This window comes from Anabrus simplex, chromosome 7 (assembly GCF_040414725.1).
Source record: "Anabrus simplex isolate iqAnaSimp1 chromosome 7, ASM4041472v1, whole genome shotgun sequence".
Classification (NCBI taxonomy): domain Eukaryota; kingdom Metazoa; phylum Arthropoda; class Insecta; order Orthoptera; family Tettigoniidae; genus Anabrus; species Anabrus simplex.
In genome coordinates, this window is record NC_090271.1 from 320,944,190 (window position 1) to 320,960,834 (window position 16,645).

The following is a 16,645-nucleotide window of genomic DNA, read 5'->3' on the forward strand; positions in this document are numbered from 1 at the left end:
TGAATACCAAGCTGGTTTCCGTAAGACTAGATCTTGTCCAGAACAGATACACAATCTTAAGACAGTTCTCAATTACAAAAGCCGAGGTGGACATCCCTGGGTGGTGGTCCTAGTAGATTTTCAGAAAGCTTATGACTCTGTGGACAGAGACACCCTTTTCTCCATACTATGGGAACTTGGTCTGGATGGGAAGACCCTACGATTGATTCAAGCCACTCTGAGGAACACGACGTCCAAGGTCAGGTTCAGAGGTGAACTATCTGAAAGCTTTCCAATCAGAACAGGAGTTAGACAGGGTGATGGTCTCTCCTGCATTCTCTTCAACTGTGTCCTGGAAAAGATCATTAGAGAATGGAGAACTATGCTACCACCGGGAGCTGGACTGAAGCTTGGGTACAAGAGAGACAACCTCATTGTCCCGTGCCTAGCCTTTGCCGATGACCTCATTCTACTGGCAAACAATATAGAGGAGGCTACCTACAACTTACAGAGTCTTTATTGTGTAGCAGTTAAGACTGGTCTGAAAATCAGCATCCAGAAGACTGAATTTATGACCAATATCAAGGAGGCCCCTTCTACAATTCCTCTCACAGACGCTACCATACGAAAAGTACCTGCGGTTAAGTACTTGGGAGAATGGATCTCTGCGAATCAGAGCGAGAACCCAGCCATAGATGCCAGATGTACCAAGTTTGAAAGGGCTTATCACTCGTGTCGTAGTATCTATTCATCTAAGTGCCTCTCCAAGAACCTCAAGCTCAGACACTACAACTCGGTAGTCAAACCATCTGTTCTGTATGCTTCTGAGTGCCTTGTGATGGCTAGGAAGGGCCCACTCAGAAAGCTGAAGTTAAAAGAGAGGAAGATCCTGAGGAGGATATTAGGACCAATCAGAGAGGAAGGAGGCACTTACAGAATCCGCCATAATAATGAACTGTATGAACACCAGGAGGACATCGTTACGTCTATAAGGAAAAGGCGCCTGACTTTTTATGGACACTTGGCCCGCCTGGATTCCGAAAGACTCGCCAAAAGGATATTCACAGTAACAGGAAGAGGCAAGGCTTCTAAGAACAAATGGATCACGTCAGTTAAGTCAGATATGGAACAACTAGATATCCCACCGGGACAAACTCATGACCGACTACTGTTCCGTCAAGCCATCCGACACGGAGTTTTCCCAACGTCCCTTACAAGTAAGAAGACTACAGGAACTAAGTGGACCGAGGAGAGAAAGCTGGCTGATAGTCAGCAAATGAAGGAGTATTGGAAGAAGAAGAAAGCAACAACTTTACCCAAGAGTAGATACGAGCCCCGTGGTCCTCAGTAGGCCTAAACGACAAAGAAGAAGAAGATTGCAACAACTATCGAGGTATCTCATTGATTAGTATACCAGGAAAAGTATTCACTGGCATCTTGGAAGGGAGGGTGCGATCAGTCGTTGAGAGGAAGTTGGATGAATACCAGTGTGGTTTCAGACCACAGAGAGACTGTCAGGATCAGATTTTCAGTATGCGCCAGGTAATTGAAAAAAGCTACGAGAGGAATAGGCAGTTGTGTTTATGTTTCGTAGATCCAGAGAAAGCATATGACAGGGTACCGAGGGAAAAGATGTTCGCTATACTGGGGGACTATGGAATTAAAGGTAGATTATTAAAATCAATCAAAGTCATTTATGTTGACAATTGGGCTTCAGTGAGAATTGATGGTAGAATGAGTTCTTGGTTCAGGGTACTTACAGGGGTTAGACAAGGCTGTAATCTTTCTCCTTTGCTGTTCGTAGTTTACATGGATCATTTGCTGAAAGGTATAAAATGGCAGGGAGGGATTCAGTTAGGTGGAAATGTAGTAAGCAATCTGGCCTATGCTGATGACTTGGTCTTAGTGGCAGACTGTGCCGAAAGCCTGCAGTCTAATATCTTGGAACTTGAAAATAGGTGCAATGAGTATGGTATGAAAATTAGCCTTTCGAAGACTAAATTGATGTTAGTAGATAAGAAATTCAACAGAATTGAATGTCAGATTGGTGATACAAAGCTAGAACAGGTCGATAATTTCAAGTATTTAGGTTGTGTGTTCTCCCAGGATGGTAATATAGTAAGTGAGATTGAATCAAGGTGTAGTAAAGCTAATGCAGTGAGCTCGCAGTTGCGATCAGCAGTATTCTGTAAGAAGGAAGTCAGCTCCCAGACGAAACTATCTTTACATCGGTCTGTTTTCAGACCAACATTGCTTTACGGGAGTGAAAGCTGGGTGGACTCAGGATATCTTATGAATAAGTTAGAAGTAACAGACATGAAAGTAGCAGGAATGATTGCTGATACAAACAGGTGGGAACAATGGCAGGAGGGTACTCGGAATGAGGAGATAAAGGCTAATTTAGGAATGAACTCGATGGATGAAGCTGTACGCATAAACCGGCTTCGGAGGTGGGGTCATGTGAGGCGAATGGAGGAGGATAGGTTACCTAGGAGAATAATGGACTCTGCTCTGGAGTGTAAGAGAAGTAGAGGTAGACCAAGACGACGATGGTTAGACTCGGTTTCTAACGATTTAAAGATAAGAGGTATGGAACTAAATGAGGCCACAACACTAGTTGCAAATCGAGGATTGTGGCGATGTTTAGTAAATTCACAGAGGCCTGCAGACTGAACGCTGAAAGGCATAACAGTCTATAATGATAATGTATGTATGTAAAATAAAAATGTTTTTCTTAAAACTTTGCTCCTGGTACTAGGTACTGAACTTCATCATAATTGAGCTTCACTTTTAGCAAAGGAAGAAATTTCCTACAAACTAGACAGAAATAATTACAAAAAGACAAATCAAATTAAAAAAAATGTAATATTTCTTAATTGTTTAATAGAGAAGAAAGTCGTATTCAACTATATTGCTTAGGTAGTCTTAAATAAAAGTTATAGCCAATCAGTGCTGTTCATTACCTAGTAAGGCTTCTTCAGCGTGTATCAACACCATGTATGTTAAACCCTTGTCCCGTTTCTCTACGGGGTCAGGATTGAATCTTCGTAGTGAGTTTTTATGACCGGATGCCCTTCCTGACATCAACCTCATCAGAGGTGTTAATGAGATGAAATGAATGACGTGATATATTAAAGTAGGAAGGGAGAGGGTGAAACCCGGTGTCGGCACATAGCCTACCCCTTTCGAATAGCATCAAAGATTCTGCTCAAGGTTACATGTCCCTATCCGGCGAATGAATCTCCATCAACGGCGCCATATGCCCTCATTCCATACGAATAGGGCGGAGAGGTTTGGAATTGAATCCTGACTTTTGGCTCGCAATCAGTGATTAGAAATTGTATATCACCACCTCTCCTACCCTCCCAGCCAACATTGACTAATGCATATTTTGATAAAACCACATGAAGTAGTTCTGTGTCATTGTCAGTGTGTACAATATTGCGTGCAATTTTAAGCTGAGAAACTAAAAGACAAGGAAGCAAAATAGTCCTTTAATTTCCTACTTGTAATTTTAAAATTATTTTCAATTTGTATTTCGGTTCAATAAATTCAAACTAGAATTACAATATACTGCCTAATGGACCCCCCGTTTAATTTCAATTTGAATTTGATTTGAATATTTTGAAAATTAGAATGTACCATGTTTCATATAAGATTGAACTACCGATGTTAATGTGTAAATTGTTTTAACATCTAATTATTTATGGTTGCGATCCAATGAATGAATTACTGTATGCACTAAAGAAGCCTTTAAACAAGGCAAAACTCATCTCCTTAAATAATAGGAAATAAAAACTATTAATTGGCTGTAAGTTTTATTTAAGGTCAAATTTGTTGCATTAGAAATATTAAAAGCATTGTTCTCAAACATTAAGTAAACAGAACTAGTGTCTTCAGTCACTGAGATGGAGGAGGGGAGGGAATTCTATTACCCTCTTACTTGAGATCACACACTCTAAAGGCACCTTTTGTTGCCCAAGTGCCCAGAACCAGTCTTGGTGGTGAAAGGGTCATGAGGGGGTGACAGAAGCAGACCTTTAGTTGGATTGGTGGTGAGCATTGGAGATTTTCGAGCTGTCTCATAGACGTATGATACCAGTTGAAGGGATAAATACTTTGTAAACTAAGATTTTTATTGTGGACAGATTAGACAATAAAGAAAAGTGCTGTATGGTATTGGACATCTTTGAATGCTCTGGTTAGGAACCATCCAGAAGAATTAACTTTTGCTATTAGATAGCAGTGATATCTGAACCTCAGAGCTGGTTCAGGGACTGCCTAATGGCCCTTCCTCAGATTGGTTGCAACTCAGCAGCTGAGACCTTAAAGCATACATGATTTGCTGTTCCAGTAATTAAAATTAGTTTTTTTGTATTGCAGTTAGCTGGCTTCCCTCTTACTCAAGGCTCTGGGTGGATTCCTAGCGTGGTCAGGGATTTTTACCTGGACCTTATGATGACCATTTTCAACATATCAGTTATTAGGCTAATACCCTTTTGCAAGAGTAGACTAGTAACAGGAATAGGTTAATTTTATACTTTTTGAAAATCTAACTAACCTAACCCTAACGCTCCACAGCCCTGAAGAGCCTTCGCCTACCAAGCGACTGCTGCTCAGCGCGAAGGCCTGTATATTACGAGGTGGCTTGTGGTCAGCACGACGAATCATGTCGGCTGTTATTCTTGGCTTTCTAGACCAGGACTGCTATCTCGCTGTCAGATAGCTCCTCAATTCTAATCACGCAAGTGGAGTGGACGTCGAACCAGTCCTCAGATCCAGGTAAACATCCCTGGGCCTGCCCGGGAATTGAACCCGGGGCCTCCGGGTAAGAGGCAGGCACGCTATCTCTACACCATGGGGTCGGCTCTTTTTTGAAAATCTGCTCAGGATAAATGTAAGTCTCAGTGGGATTATGTGGATAAGGGTTCAGTACTGGAATAGAGACTGATGATTTTTCATAGTTATATAAATTTGTATGATATTAGGCTGTCTTGATTAAGTATTTTCACATTTTATGGCGAGATAAAAGCACATTGCAATGCACCTACCTTCTGGACGAATGCTATAAAAGCCTCGATCCCTTAGATGAGGAGGAGAACCACAAAACTGTGGGTCACGTTCCCTGCTAGTGACCTGCAGATCACCGTGCCGTATCCATTCTGTGATCCATCGTAGTCGACAGTCACATTGCAGGTGCCGACCTCCCAAGCTTAAACCTCGTAATGTCGTGTTGAGATGTGCCAGTGCTGATTCAGGTACTGTTGATAGATGGTTACCATCCAGAGCAAGGAGAGTCAGTGATGGTGTTCCAAAGAAAGCATCTTCTGGCAGCTCTGTCAGCAAGTTGTAGCCTATATCAAGCACCTGCAATCAAGTTTGCGGATTACGTTCATATATTTCCTGCCAAATTTGTTACAGTTTTGTTGAGGTGTACCAGAAGCTTTGGGTGTTTTGTTTGCAATCATACCTGTGATATGTTGCAATCACTTTGAAGCTGGCTATGATTGCATCACTAAAATTCTTTTGTTTTTATTGAGTTCCAAAGATAGATGAACAAGTTGCATTTTCTATATGTCAGTATTTTCAAAAGGTTTTGACACGCTACTGATCTTCTGCAAGAAATGTCAGCTGCGTTTTTGAGAGTTTCACACCAAATAGTACAAAGACGTCTGTATAACTTACAAGTTATGTGAATAAATAGAATTCATTGGAGGGTAGCTGCCTGAAAACTAATAATTATTGCAACATTTTACAAAATCCAATGAAAATAAATGTATTTTCTTATTGTCCTTAAGGATTAATCAATAGGTTGAACCTTTGTGGTTTCCCTAGTATTAGGACAGCAGTCCTAAGTGGATATTCTCTCTCTGTGTAAATGTAAAGCACCCATACACTCACACATCACTATATCTAAGGAACCACCAAATCATTGACAGTGAATTTCGGCATAACAGCTAAGAATTTTTTTAATTCAACCTTTAAGATTTATAAAAACGGTAGTAATTACTATTTATTATTATTATTATTATTATTATTATTATTATTATTATTATTATTATTATTATTATTATTATTATAGTGTATTCTTGCATTTGGGAGATAATGGGTTCGATTCCCACCGTCGGCAGCCTTGATTATGGTTTTCTGTGGTTTCGTATTTTCACACTAGGCACGGCCGCTACCTTCCCAGTCCATGCCTTTTCGCACCCTTCCGTCGCCGAAAACCTCTAATGAGTTAGAACGAAGTTAAACCTCCAGAGAAACAACATCCAACCATTCTTACATCCAAGCCATTTAGGCCTATATTGAGCCTTCAGCCCTGATGAGGGTTGAATGCTCAACAGATTCACCATAGCCTTCATAGGTAGTTTAAGCGTCACTAAAGAGGCTTATTAGTGAAATGAGGAGTAAAATAGTTTGCCGTTGCTTTTCTCACCGAGCTGGAAGGTGCTGTTACATATCAGTCCGCCAAGCCCACTGAAATGCACGCACCAACCGACCCTATGGGCAACACTTTCGCAGCATCCATCACAGGGACTGGCTGCGTATGGAATAGTGTTACTAGTAAAATTCATACCACCGGGCGAGTTGGCCGTGCGGTTAGAGACGCGCGACTGTGAGCTTGCTTCCGGGAGATAGTGGGTTTGAATCCCACTGTCGGCAGCCCTGAAGATGGTTTTCCGTGGTTTCCCATTTTCACACCAGGCAAATGATAGGACTGTACCTTAATTAAGGCCACGGCCGCTTCCTTCCAACTCCTAGACCTTTCCTATCCCATCGTCGTCATAAGACCTATCTGTGTCGGTGCGACGTAAAGCCACTAGCAAAAAAAAAAAAAAAAAAAAAAAAAATCATACCTCAATCATTTTCATTTCATTAAATCTGAGGATGAGACTGAGATAGATAAATGATAGTATCGAAACTGCTTTTGCCTATACCAGACGACACAGTGAGTCTGAATACTGTATCGCACCAGAGATTGATCTGCACGAAAGATCGTCATCCGGATGGTAATAGGGTCTATTGTAGAATGTTTTAATCTAAGAGTAATTGCATGTTGGATGAGAAGAGTATTATTATTATTATTATTATTATTATTATTATTATTATTATTATTATTATTATTATTATTATTATTATTTATTAATCACAAGAGTCGTATCAGCATACTATATTATTACATAACCGATTTTCGGACTCTAAGGTTCCATCATCAGTGTTAAAACTGTTTACAACATTTTAAGACCACATGAGTGTGTCGTCAAAATGACCCGTCCAACAGCCTTAGCACCACGACCAGGCAGTCTTTACTACTATGACGTCAACAGTACTCCATTTTAACTGATTTTTAATTAATTTTGTAATAATGTAGTGCGCTGATATGTCTGTTGTGATTAATAATAATAATAATAATAATAATAATAATAATAATAATAATAAATACTATCATCAGCCCTGTTGTTAATATGGCTTTGCTATTCGTAATTAATTAATTTGTGAAATTAGACTAGTGAAATGTTGTGTATACTTACTCGGAGCTCTGTAAGGCTGTTTATTGCTGCTTTAGGAAACACGTCCAAAAGATTATTGAGTAAACTCAGGGAACTGAGCGTGTCTGTTACACCTCGAAATGCATCTTCAGCAACCCGATCGATAAGATTCCTCTCCAGATTGAGAGCCGTGAGCGAATCCAACCCCATCATCAGGCGACTTCCACCGGAACCGGGCAACTCTTGGAGTCCATTCTGTGACAGATCGAGGAAAGCAAGCTTTTGTAACCCACGTATTGCTTCAGGCATACGTTTCTGATGCGTTCCCTTCAGATTAAGATTCTTCAGAGAACTCTCTAAACCAAGAAAGGCATCTGGTGCTAATGTTAAATTGTTGTCTGATAGTTTCAGTGTGGCGAGATTTCGAAGAGTTATAAATGCCTCGTCTGGAACTCGTACTATCCTGTTTCGGGACAGGTCCAACAGTGTGAGGTTAGCTAAAGGGCGAAGAGCTTCAACAGGCACTTCTCCCAGCTCATTATCCTGGAGATTGAGGTTCTTCAGTGTGTTCTCCTGGCCACGGAACGTACCTGGCATTACAGCTCTTATCCGACACCCAGATAGCTGTACATTGTGTAGACGAATATTTGTAAATGCACCTTCTTCAAGCTTCGAGATTGTACTGTTGTTAATATAGAGTAAGTCTACTGGAGTTGCTCTAGCATATCGGTCAAGAGCATTGAGCAGTAGAGGAAAGTCCACCATATCGCACTGAACTGATAGTTCTTGGCCGAGGTTGTAGGCACATATACAAGAAGACTGTAGCTCCTTCAGATCTCGCTGCCACGGACATTGTGCATTCACAGAATGCAGGAGTAGCAGCAGTATTTGCGCTACAACAGCTAACAGCGTCGACCCATAAGCCATGGCAGTCTGCAACAAAATAAATAAATAAATAAATAAATAAATAAATAAATAAATAAATAAATAAATAAATAAATAAATAAATAAATAAATAAAAGATGCAGCTGAATGAATATTAATTCACGTGATACTTCTAACACTTTAGTAGACCTGCATTAACGACGTTAGCAAGGAAAGCTCAGATATCTTATTCATAGGTTAGAAGCAACAAGCATGAAAGTAGTGATAATGATTGCTGGTACAAACAGGTAGGGACAATAGCAGGAGGGTACTCAGAACGAGGAGTTAGTTTAAGTTATGAATGCATTTTATGGATGAAGGCTGTAGGCATAAACTGGCTTCGGTGGTGGAGTCATTTGAGTCAAGTGGAGAAGGAAGGATAGGTTACGTAGGAGAACAATGAACTGTATCATGGATGTAAGAGAGTAAGGAAGACAAGTCCGCGATTGTTAGACTCATTTTTTAATGGTTTAATGATGGGGTGTGGAACTATATGAGGCTTCGAGGCAAATTCGAAATAGAGGAGGTGACTAGTTAAGTCACAGGGGCCTGCAGATTGAACGTTGAAAAGTATAACAAATGAACAATCAATCAATCAATCAATCAATCAATCAATCAATCAATCAATCAATCAATCAATCAATCAATCAATCAATCAATCAATCAATCAATCAATCAATCAATCAATCAATCAATCAATCAATCAATCACCACTGATCTGCATTTAGGGCAGTCTCCCAGGTGGTAGATTCTCTATCTATTGTTCACCTAATCTTTCCTTAAATAACTGCAAAGAATTTGGAAATTTATTAGGCCTAAACATCTCTTGCTAAATTATTCCAGTATTCCATGACATTGAGATCTTTCCTGCTTTCAAAGACACCACTCAGACTTATTCGTCTACTAATGTCGTTCCACGCCATCTCTCCACTGACAGCTCTGAACATACCACTTAGTTGAGCAACTCGTCTCCTTTTTTTCGAGTGTTCCCAGAATGATGTATGTATGTATGTATGTATGTATGTATGTATGTATGTATGTAATAAACATTAAGAAAAAATGGTAATCAGCAAGCATAAATTAACCAGTTTTGTTATATCCCCGAATGGAAACATCGTTGAAAGGGGATCATTTCAAGTACTTTAGAGGTTGGCCAAGACAAGTATGGGAATCAGAATCGGAATCTGAAATTAAAAGATTGTGTGCAACCGTGACTACCGATTCGAAATTAGTTCGCGCGTCATGAAGTATTGGTTTCATTGTCGAAGGATGGACTCAAATGGCTGTATGTCAGTGAACCGACTGCAGGATTGTACTGAGAATCCCATGGGTCGTGCCGGGAAATCATGTGAAATCTCAACTCTCGCAAAACGCAGGAAAACAGCATATTTGGGTCACATCTTCCAAAATGACCAACAAAGCCTCATCGACTGATGATAGAAGACAAGGTAGGATGGAATAATGTGGACGTGGGCGGAGAAGATTGTTCGGTCGACACTGGTTCGACATCTGTAACGGGAAGCGCAAAATACGAGTAATTACGCCTGGTTGAATAGCTCAGATGGTAGAATGCTGGCTTTGACAGGTTCGATCCCGGCTCATCCCGGTAGTATTCGATGGTGCTCAAATACAGTTTGCTAGAAAGCTAGGGACACACTATGATTTGAACATAAGCGACCCTGTCCCTATATTGTTAGGTGATACAACAATGCTTTTAACTGTTAATCAACATCGGAAAACGAGTATTTTAACGCAAACTATGCGTTTCCAGGTTGGTTACCCATTCTAGAAACATTTTTTGTAGTTTAGGCAAACAATTTCTTTTTGACTTTTCGGCAATAAAATGCAAAAACTGAGCAACTAACTGTGATTTAATTTTGATTTATTTCTGTATTGTTGCCTACGTATTATATTTTAAATTAGCAAGGTTGAGGCGTGCCTCCGTGGCTCAGGCGGCATCGCATTGGCCTCTCACCGCTGGGTTCCATGGTTCAAATCCCGGTCACTCCATGGACGAAGCGGAGGCGGGACAGGTTTTCTCCGGGCACTCCGGTTTTCCCTGTCATCTTTCATTCCAGCAACACTCTGGACTCTGTCAGTCATTAATCATTGTCTCAGAGGAGTGTGACAGGCTTCGGCAGCTGGCACAGTTTCTATCCTCGCCGCTAGATTGGGGCCTTCATTCCATTTCCGACCCGATGGAATGGCTGGAAACAGGCTGTAGATTTTCGAGGATGAAGTGATCTGTAAAAATGATTTCGTAAATGTCCGAGCATTTTCTGAATTTTGTTTTTTCGTAGACAAGTGTGGGAGAATCATGGAATGAGTTGTTTCATATAATTTCCGAATGGGAGCAGGTATCGCGCCGCTGTTTGCACAGCAGAGTTCCTTAGAACCCGCTCTGTAGGCGGGACAGGTTACGCGCGCGCTAGGGGTGTTATATGAAATAATTTATTCCGTGATTTCTCCCACCCTTATCTAGAAAAAGCAAAACTCAGAAAATGCTTGGGCGTTCGCGAAATAATTTTTCAAGGGATATTTCTTCCTTGCTAATTTAAAATGTAATACGTTTTAAACAATCCACCAATAAATCAAAATTACATCACAGCTAGTTTCTCAGTTATTCTGTTCTGTAACAAAGTCAACATTTTTAGTTAACTTAAAAAATATTTTTCCTGAACGAATAACCATTGTCGTAGAAACGCCTAGTTTGCGCCAAAATACTCGTTTTCCAATGTTAATCAACAGTTAAAAACATTATTTAGACTTTCATGACCCGTGTAACTATTCATGATGTAATATTTTGGGTTTGTGCCGTGTATTAATAAAGTATATAAACACACTGAACGCGCGTTTCGAAAGGTACCTTGCCTTTCTTCATCAGGAGAAAACAGAAAACGGAAACACGATGCATAAGTGGTTGCTAAGAGAAAGCAACAAACAACTTAAAGTGGTGCCCTAAGATGTAATAGGAGCGCTATTTTAGCCCCATGCTAGGAACAACGAATGGCAGCTGTGAATCACTGAGGTTGTAGTCTGTATCGCGGTTGAAATTATCTGGGTGTTTACGTTTTTCAACCGCCTCCCTTTGAGAGCTACGGTTATAGCAAAGCTTACATCTCTACGGTTGTGAAACGGACGCATAATCGGACGTCTGTTGAGAAAAAAGATGCAAGAGGAACTGCTTACCTACTTTGCATACGTAACACGACGAAGCGTATTGCTAAAATATTACGCAGGTACAATATACGAACTCTATTTCGAACTTATTTTAATATTAGGCAACTCGTGCGACCAATTAAGGGCAGTTTGAGTCAGTTGCAACGACCGGGTATCTACAGAGTTGCCTGTATGTGTGGCAAGGTTTATATTAGGTAGAGGAAGATAGGCCTATGCACTCGCATTAACGAACATAATAGGTGTATCAGAATCAACTAACATGATCAGTCAGCTGTTGCTGATCATGTCTTAACACCTGGTCAATATGTCATATTCCAAGGAGTGGGTGTTCTTGCCCGTATAAAACAATATCGTCCTAGAATCATCAGGGAGGCGGTTGAAATACATAAACACCCAGATAATTTCAACTGCGATACAGGCTACAACCTCAGTGAATCATGGAAAACTATTATCAGAACCATCAGAAAGTGATGTTTTACTGGTGCTATTCGTTGTCCGTAGCATGGGGCTAAAACGGCGTTCCTATTACATCTTAGGGCACCATTTTAAGTTCTTTGTTGCTTTCTCTTAGCAACCATTGATGCATCATGTTTCCGTTTTATGTTTTCTCCTGATGAAGACACGCGCGTTTAGTGTGTTTATATACTTTATTACACGGTATAATCCCAAAAATATTACATCATGGATACGTAAAAACGTTGTTATGTCACCTAATAATATAGAGACAGGCAGATTTACCGGTACGTAAACGAACTCTCGCGGGATAACATTCCGGCACGTCGGTGTCTTTGAAATCCGGTAAAGTAGTTCAGGGGTGTAAAACAGATACCGTAACCTTATTATCTATACAAATATAATCGTAACGGCCGTGTGTCTGTACATTGACTCTTTTGGCGAAATTTTCATACAGCTATCCGTTTAAAGGGTAATAGCGACTATCTGCATATTTTTTTGGCTTTAGTTTCCTGATTGTCCTAATTTTTACCGCCCTTCCCCAAAATTAAGAATGCGGAACAATCTGCCAGACGAGCTAGAAAATTGAAATTTGGCATAATTATACGTTTTAGCCTGTAACCGACGCAAAACTTCCAAGATCTTTTAATTTTTCACTTTTCATCTCCGAACAATATCGAAATATGGTGGCAATTTTAATGACGGTGCAGACCTTCGTTTCGAGGTATTTCGTGGCTAATCGGTAAGTCCTATCACAAAGCGGATGGCACAATCACGTTTCAATTTGGAGTGATCTACAACTTTGGTCCTATGACTTTTTGTCGCATCTCTACCTCTTATACGTTGGATTTGTCCCTAATTCGCAATTGTAAGTAAATTTTGCACATTTTACATGCATAATTCATACTTTAAATCACTTATAGGAAATATAGGATCATCAAGGTCTACACAGTAGCCGTATGTGAGCCAAATGCTATGTTTGTAGCTGTCATATAATTATCCGAAAAATAATGCACTGTGAGAAAATCTTACCCAAATTTCACCCTATTCAACGTTTCTAGCTCAATCTGACCCATGAATAGATGAGATACGAGAAAATATCATAGGACCAGCCATTTAGATCGTTCAATACGATGTCGTATGGTACAATCCGTTTTTCGATACAACGTACCGTTTAGCAGCAGTTAATCTGTAAATAAAGACCTGCAATATTTTACATAATTATATACATTTATATACATAAACACACTTTCCCCAAAAGGAGGTTGCCCATACTTTTGTATGTCGACCTATATATAATCATTGATTTCGATTTGTACCGATCAAGAAAGTGTGTGTCTGTTGTTGTAATCAGTACTCCTTGTATGTATGTATGTATGTATGTATGTATGTATGTATGTATGTATGTATGTATGTATGTATGTATGTATGTTTAGTCATCAGCCCGAAGGCTGGTTGGATGCTCAACAGCTCCGCCATCAGCTGTCATAGATGGCCTACGCATCACCGAAGAGGCGCAATAGGGAAATGAGGAGTGAGGTAATTTCCCGTTGCTTTCGTCACTGAGCCATAAGTTGCTATTACATATCAGTCTGCCAAGCCCACTAAAATGTATGCACTAATCGACCTATGAGCAATAGTTTCACACCATTCATAGCAGGGACGGGCTGCATAAGCAATGGCGTTACTAGCATTGCTCATACCTAAGTCACTTTCATATTGTCAAAGCCAAGTATAAGACAGAGACAGATCAATGAAAGTAACAAAATTGCTCAGCCTATACCAGAAGACATAGTGCACTGTAAACACTAGGTCCCGCCAGCAGAGCCACAATCAGTACTCCCCACATCGACTTTCACTGGCAGTAGGAATGGAGTACTCCTCCAACTCCTGTGTAAGTGGCAGTAGTAAGAAGGGCCCATCATCGTAATGAATAATTCCCTTCTCAATTTCACTTGCAGAAGGCAAGGGAGCATACAGTTTTGTTAAAAACTCCCCTACCCGATTGTGTTTGGCTGTAGGCAAGGATGACCGCCTTTATGAACAAATGTAGCCATCTAATATGTGACTGGCATTAGGCATAGTGGCCTGCTATTTTAATGGAAACTCACCAACTCGGTATAACTGGCAGTAAGCTGGCTGATATTAGGAAGAGGGACGTGTCATTATAATGATAACAGCACAACTCAATGACTTGCAGTAGGGAAGTTGCCTGCCGTTATAATAAAAACTCCTCGACTGTAATCTGTCCCGAAGTAGGAAAGGGGGCCTGCGATTTTAACGAATACTTCCCAAATAGATTAGGCAATAGGGCCTGCAGTTATAATGTAAACTTCCCAACTCTATTGTGAATGGCTGTAGGAAAGTGAGCCTGCCGTCATCATCACAACTCCGCAATTCACACTTCACATTCTGTTTCTCGGATAACGCTAAGAGACATGCAATTTAAAAAAAATCTCATTCACTGCATGTACAGTAATTTACTTCGATATCCGTATACAATCTAGAATACCGTACCGAAGCATGGGTATATTTGCTAGTTAATAATAGCGTTATTTGCTTTACGTCAGACTAAGTAATTTTATGGTTTTTAGAGACGCCGAGGTGCCGGAATTTAGTCCCGCAGGAATTTTTAACGTGCCAGTAAATCTACCGACACGAGGCAGACGTATTTGAGCATCTTCAAATACCACCGGACTGAGCCAGGATCGAACCTGCCAAGTTGGGGTCAGAAGGCCAGCGCCTCAACCATCTGAGTCACTCAGCCCAGCAACACTATTATTAGGAATAAAATTACTCCATTATGGTCGCTCATCTCTGAGTATAAGGCACCAGAAGAAGAAGTACCTAGGCCTACTGTGAACGTCTGTGTGTGGCAGGTGTAACAGAACTCTGTCCCAAATGAGAAGACGATCTGCATTGTCGCCGTCATCACTGCGAGGCTGACCCAGGCGCTTGCGGTATTACAGTTAAACGGAACGAGTCTGCCTTGCGGTACGTAAACTCGTTTGTCTACTTCACTGCGATAACAGCCAGTACGGGCTATACATTCTTGCTTAATTGAGAAATCTACTTTCTTGGGTGTTAGACTGTTATTCATACTTATGGATACTTAACACGCTATTCTGAAGATCGCTAATTCATCTCCACTGCCAAGGACCAGATCGATTGCAATGGATTTCGTAGGACAATCACCTAAAACATCATAAACTTATTGGTAATGATCATTTTTCCGTAAAATAATATTTACATACTTTAAAATAATAATTTTTGCTACAGTTTTAAGTGAAACGTGGTGTATCGAAGGCATCGATTGCAATAAAACTTGGTAGAACGATTAATTAAGACATCAGAAAATCGTTACATACCTGCGGTCGTTACGTAGCCCTTCCACAGCGTGACAAAATGATTGATTCTAACGAGAAATCCGGCGGTGCTAATACAAGGGGTTATTCAGCGTTGGGAAGTGAGTGAGTTAAAGTAATCCAATTACTTGTAACGAATATTTTTAGGAATGTTTACTTTTGTCCGCCTCTGTGGTGTAGTGGTCAGTGTGATTGGCTGCCACCTCCGGGGGCCGGCTCTGCCACGAAATTTGAAAAGTGCTACGAAGATTGGAACGGGGACCACTCAGCTTCGGGAGGTCAGCTGAGTAGAGGGGGTTCTATTCCCTCCTCAGCCATCCTTGAAGTGGTTATCCGTGTTTTCCCACTTCTCCTCCAGACAAATGTTGGGATGGTACCTAACTTAAGGCCACGGCCGCTTCCTTCCCTCTTCCTTGTTTATCTCTTCCAATCTTCCCATCCCCCCTGCCCCTGTTCAGCATAGCAGGTGAGGCAGCCTGGACGAGGTACTGGTCCTCCTTCCCAGTTGTATCCTCCGACCCTAAGTCTGACGCTCCAAGACACCGCCCTTAAGGTAGTACAGATGGGATCCCTCGCTGAGTCCGAGGAAGAAAACCTACCCTGGACGGTAAACGGATTAAGAAATAAAGAAAAACATAATAATAATAATACGTGCGCGTAGAGGCGTGCGGCTGTGAGCTTGCATCCGGGAGATAGTAGGTTCGAATCCCACTATCGGCAGCCCTGAAGATGGTTTTCCGTGGTTTCCCATTTTCACACCAGGCAAATGCTGGGGCTGTACCTTAATTAAGGCCACGGCCGCTTCCTTCCAACTCCTAGGCCTTTCCTATCCCATCGTCGCCATAAGACCTATCTGTGTCGGTGCGACGTAAAGCCGCTAGCAAAAATAATAATAATAATAATAATAATAATAATAATAATAATAATGAGCTACAATTACTCTTTGAAGAAATCTGGAAAACTGAAAAAAATCCTGAGGAATGGAAAGTAGCCTTGATACATCCACTCTACAAAAAAGGTAATAAACATGACGTTAATAACTACAGAGGAATATCTTTATTAGCAGTGGCATATAAAATATTTTCGAAGATTTTATTAAACAGAGTAGAAACAACACTAGACAATCATTTAGGTGAATATCAAGGTGGTTTCAGGAAAGGAAGATCATGCTCAGAACAAATATTTAATCTTAAGTCAATAATTCGCCACAGGTTACTTAATTCAAAGGACATTGTAGTCATGTTTGTAGAT

The 16,645-nt window shown here is 40.7% G+C and overlaps 2 protein-coding genes across 2 annotated transcripts in view; one reads left to right on the forward strand and one right to left on the reverse strand.

Moving 5' to 3' along the window:
* Rab3GAP1 (RAB3 GTPase activating protein subunit 1) overlaps nucleotides 1–16,645 on the forward strand; it is a 452,945-nt gene that overhangs the window by 117,373 nt on the left and 318,927 nt on the right. The window lies entirely within an intron of this gene.
* Nucleotides 1–16,645, reverse strand: part of haf (leucine-rich repeat and fibronectin type-III domain-containing protein hattifattener) — a 41,947-nt gene that overhangs the window by 21,550 nt on the left and 3,752 nt on the right. Inside the window, exons 2-3 of the mRNA XM_068228577.1 lie at nucleotides 7,515–8,405; nucleotides 5,031–5,346 (exon numbers count right to left, since the gene is read on the reverse strand). Coding sequence (XP_068084678.1) covers nucleotides 5,031–5,346; nucleotides 7,515–8,405 — 1,207 coding nt within the window. The remainder of the gene's footprint in view (nucleotides 1–5,030; nucleotides 5,347–7,514; nucleotides 8,406–16,645) is intronic.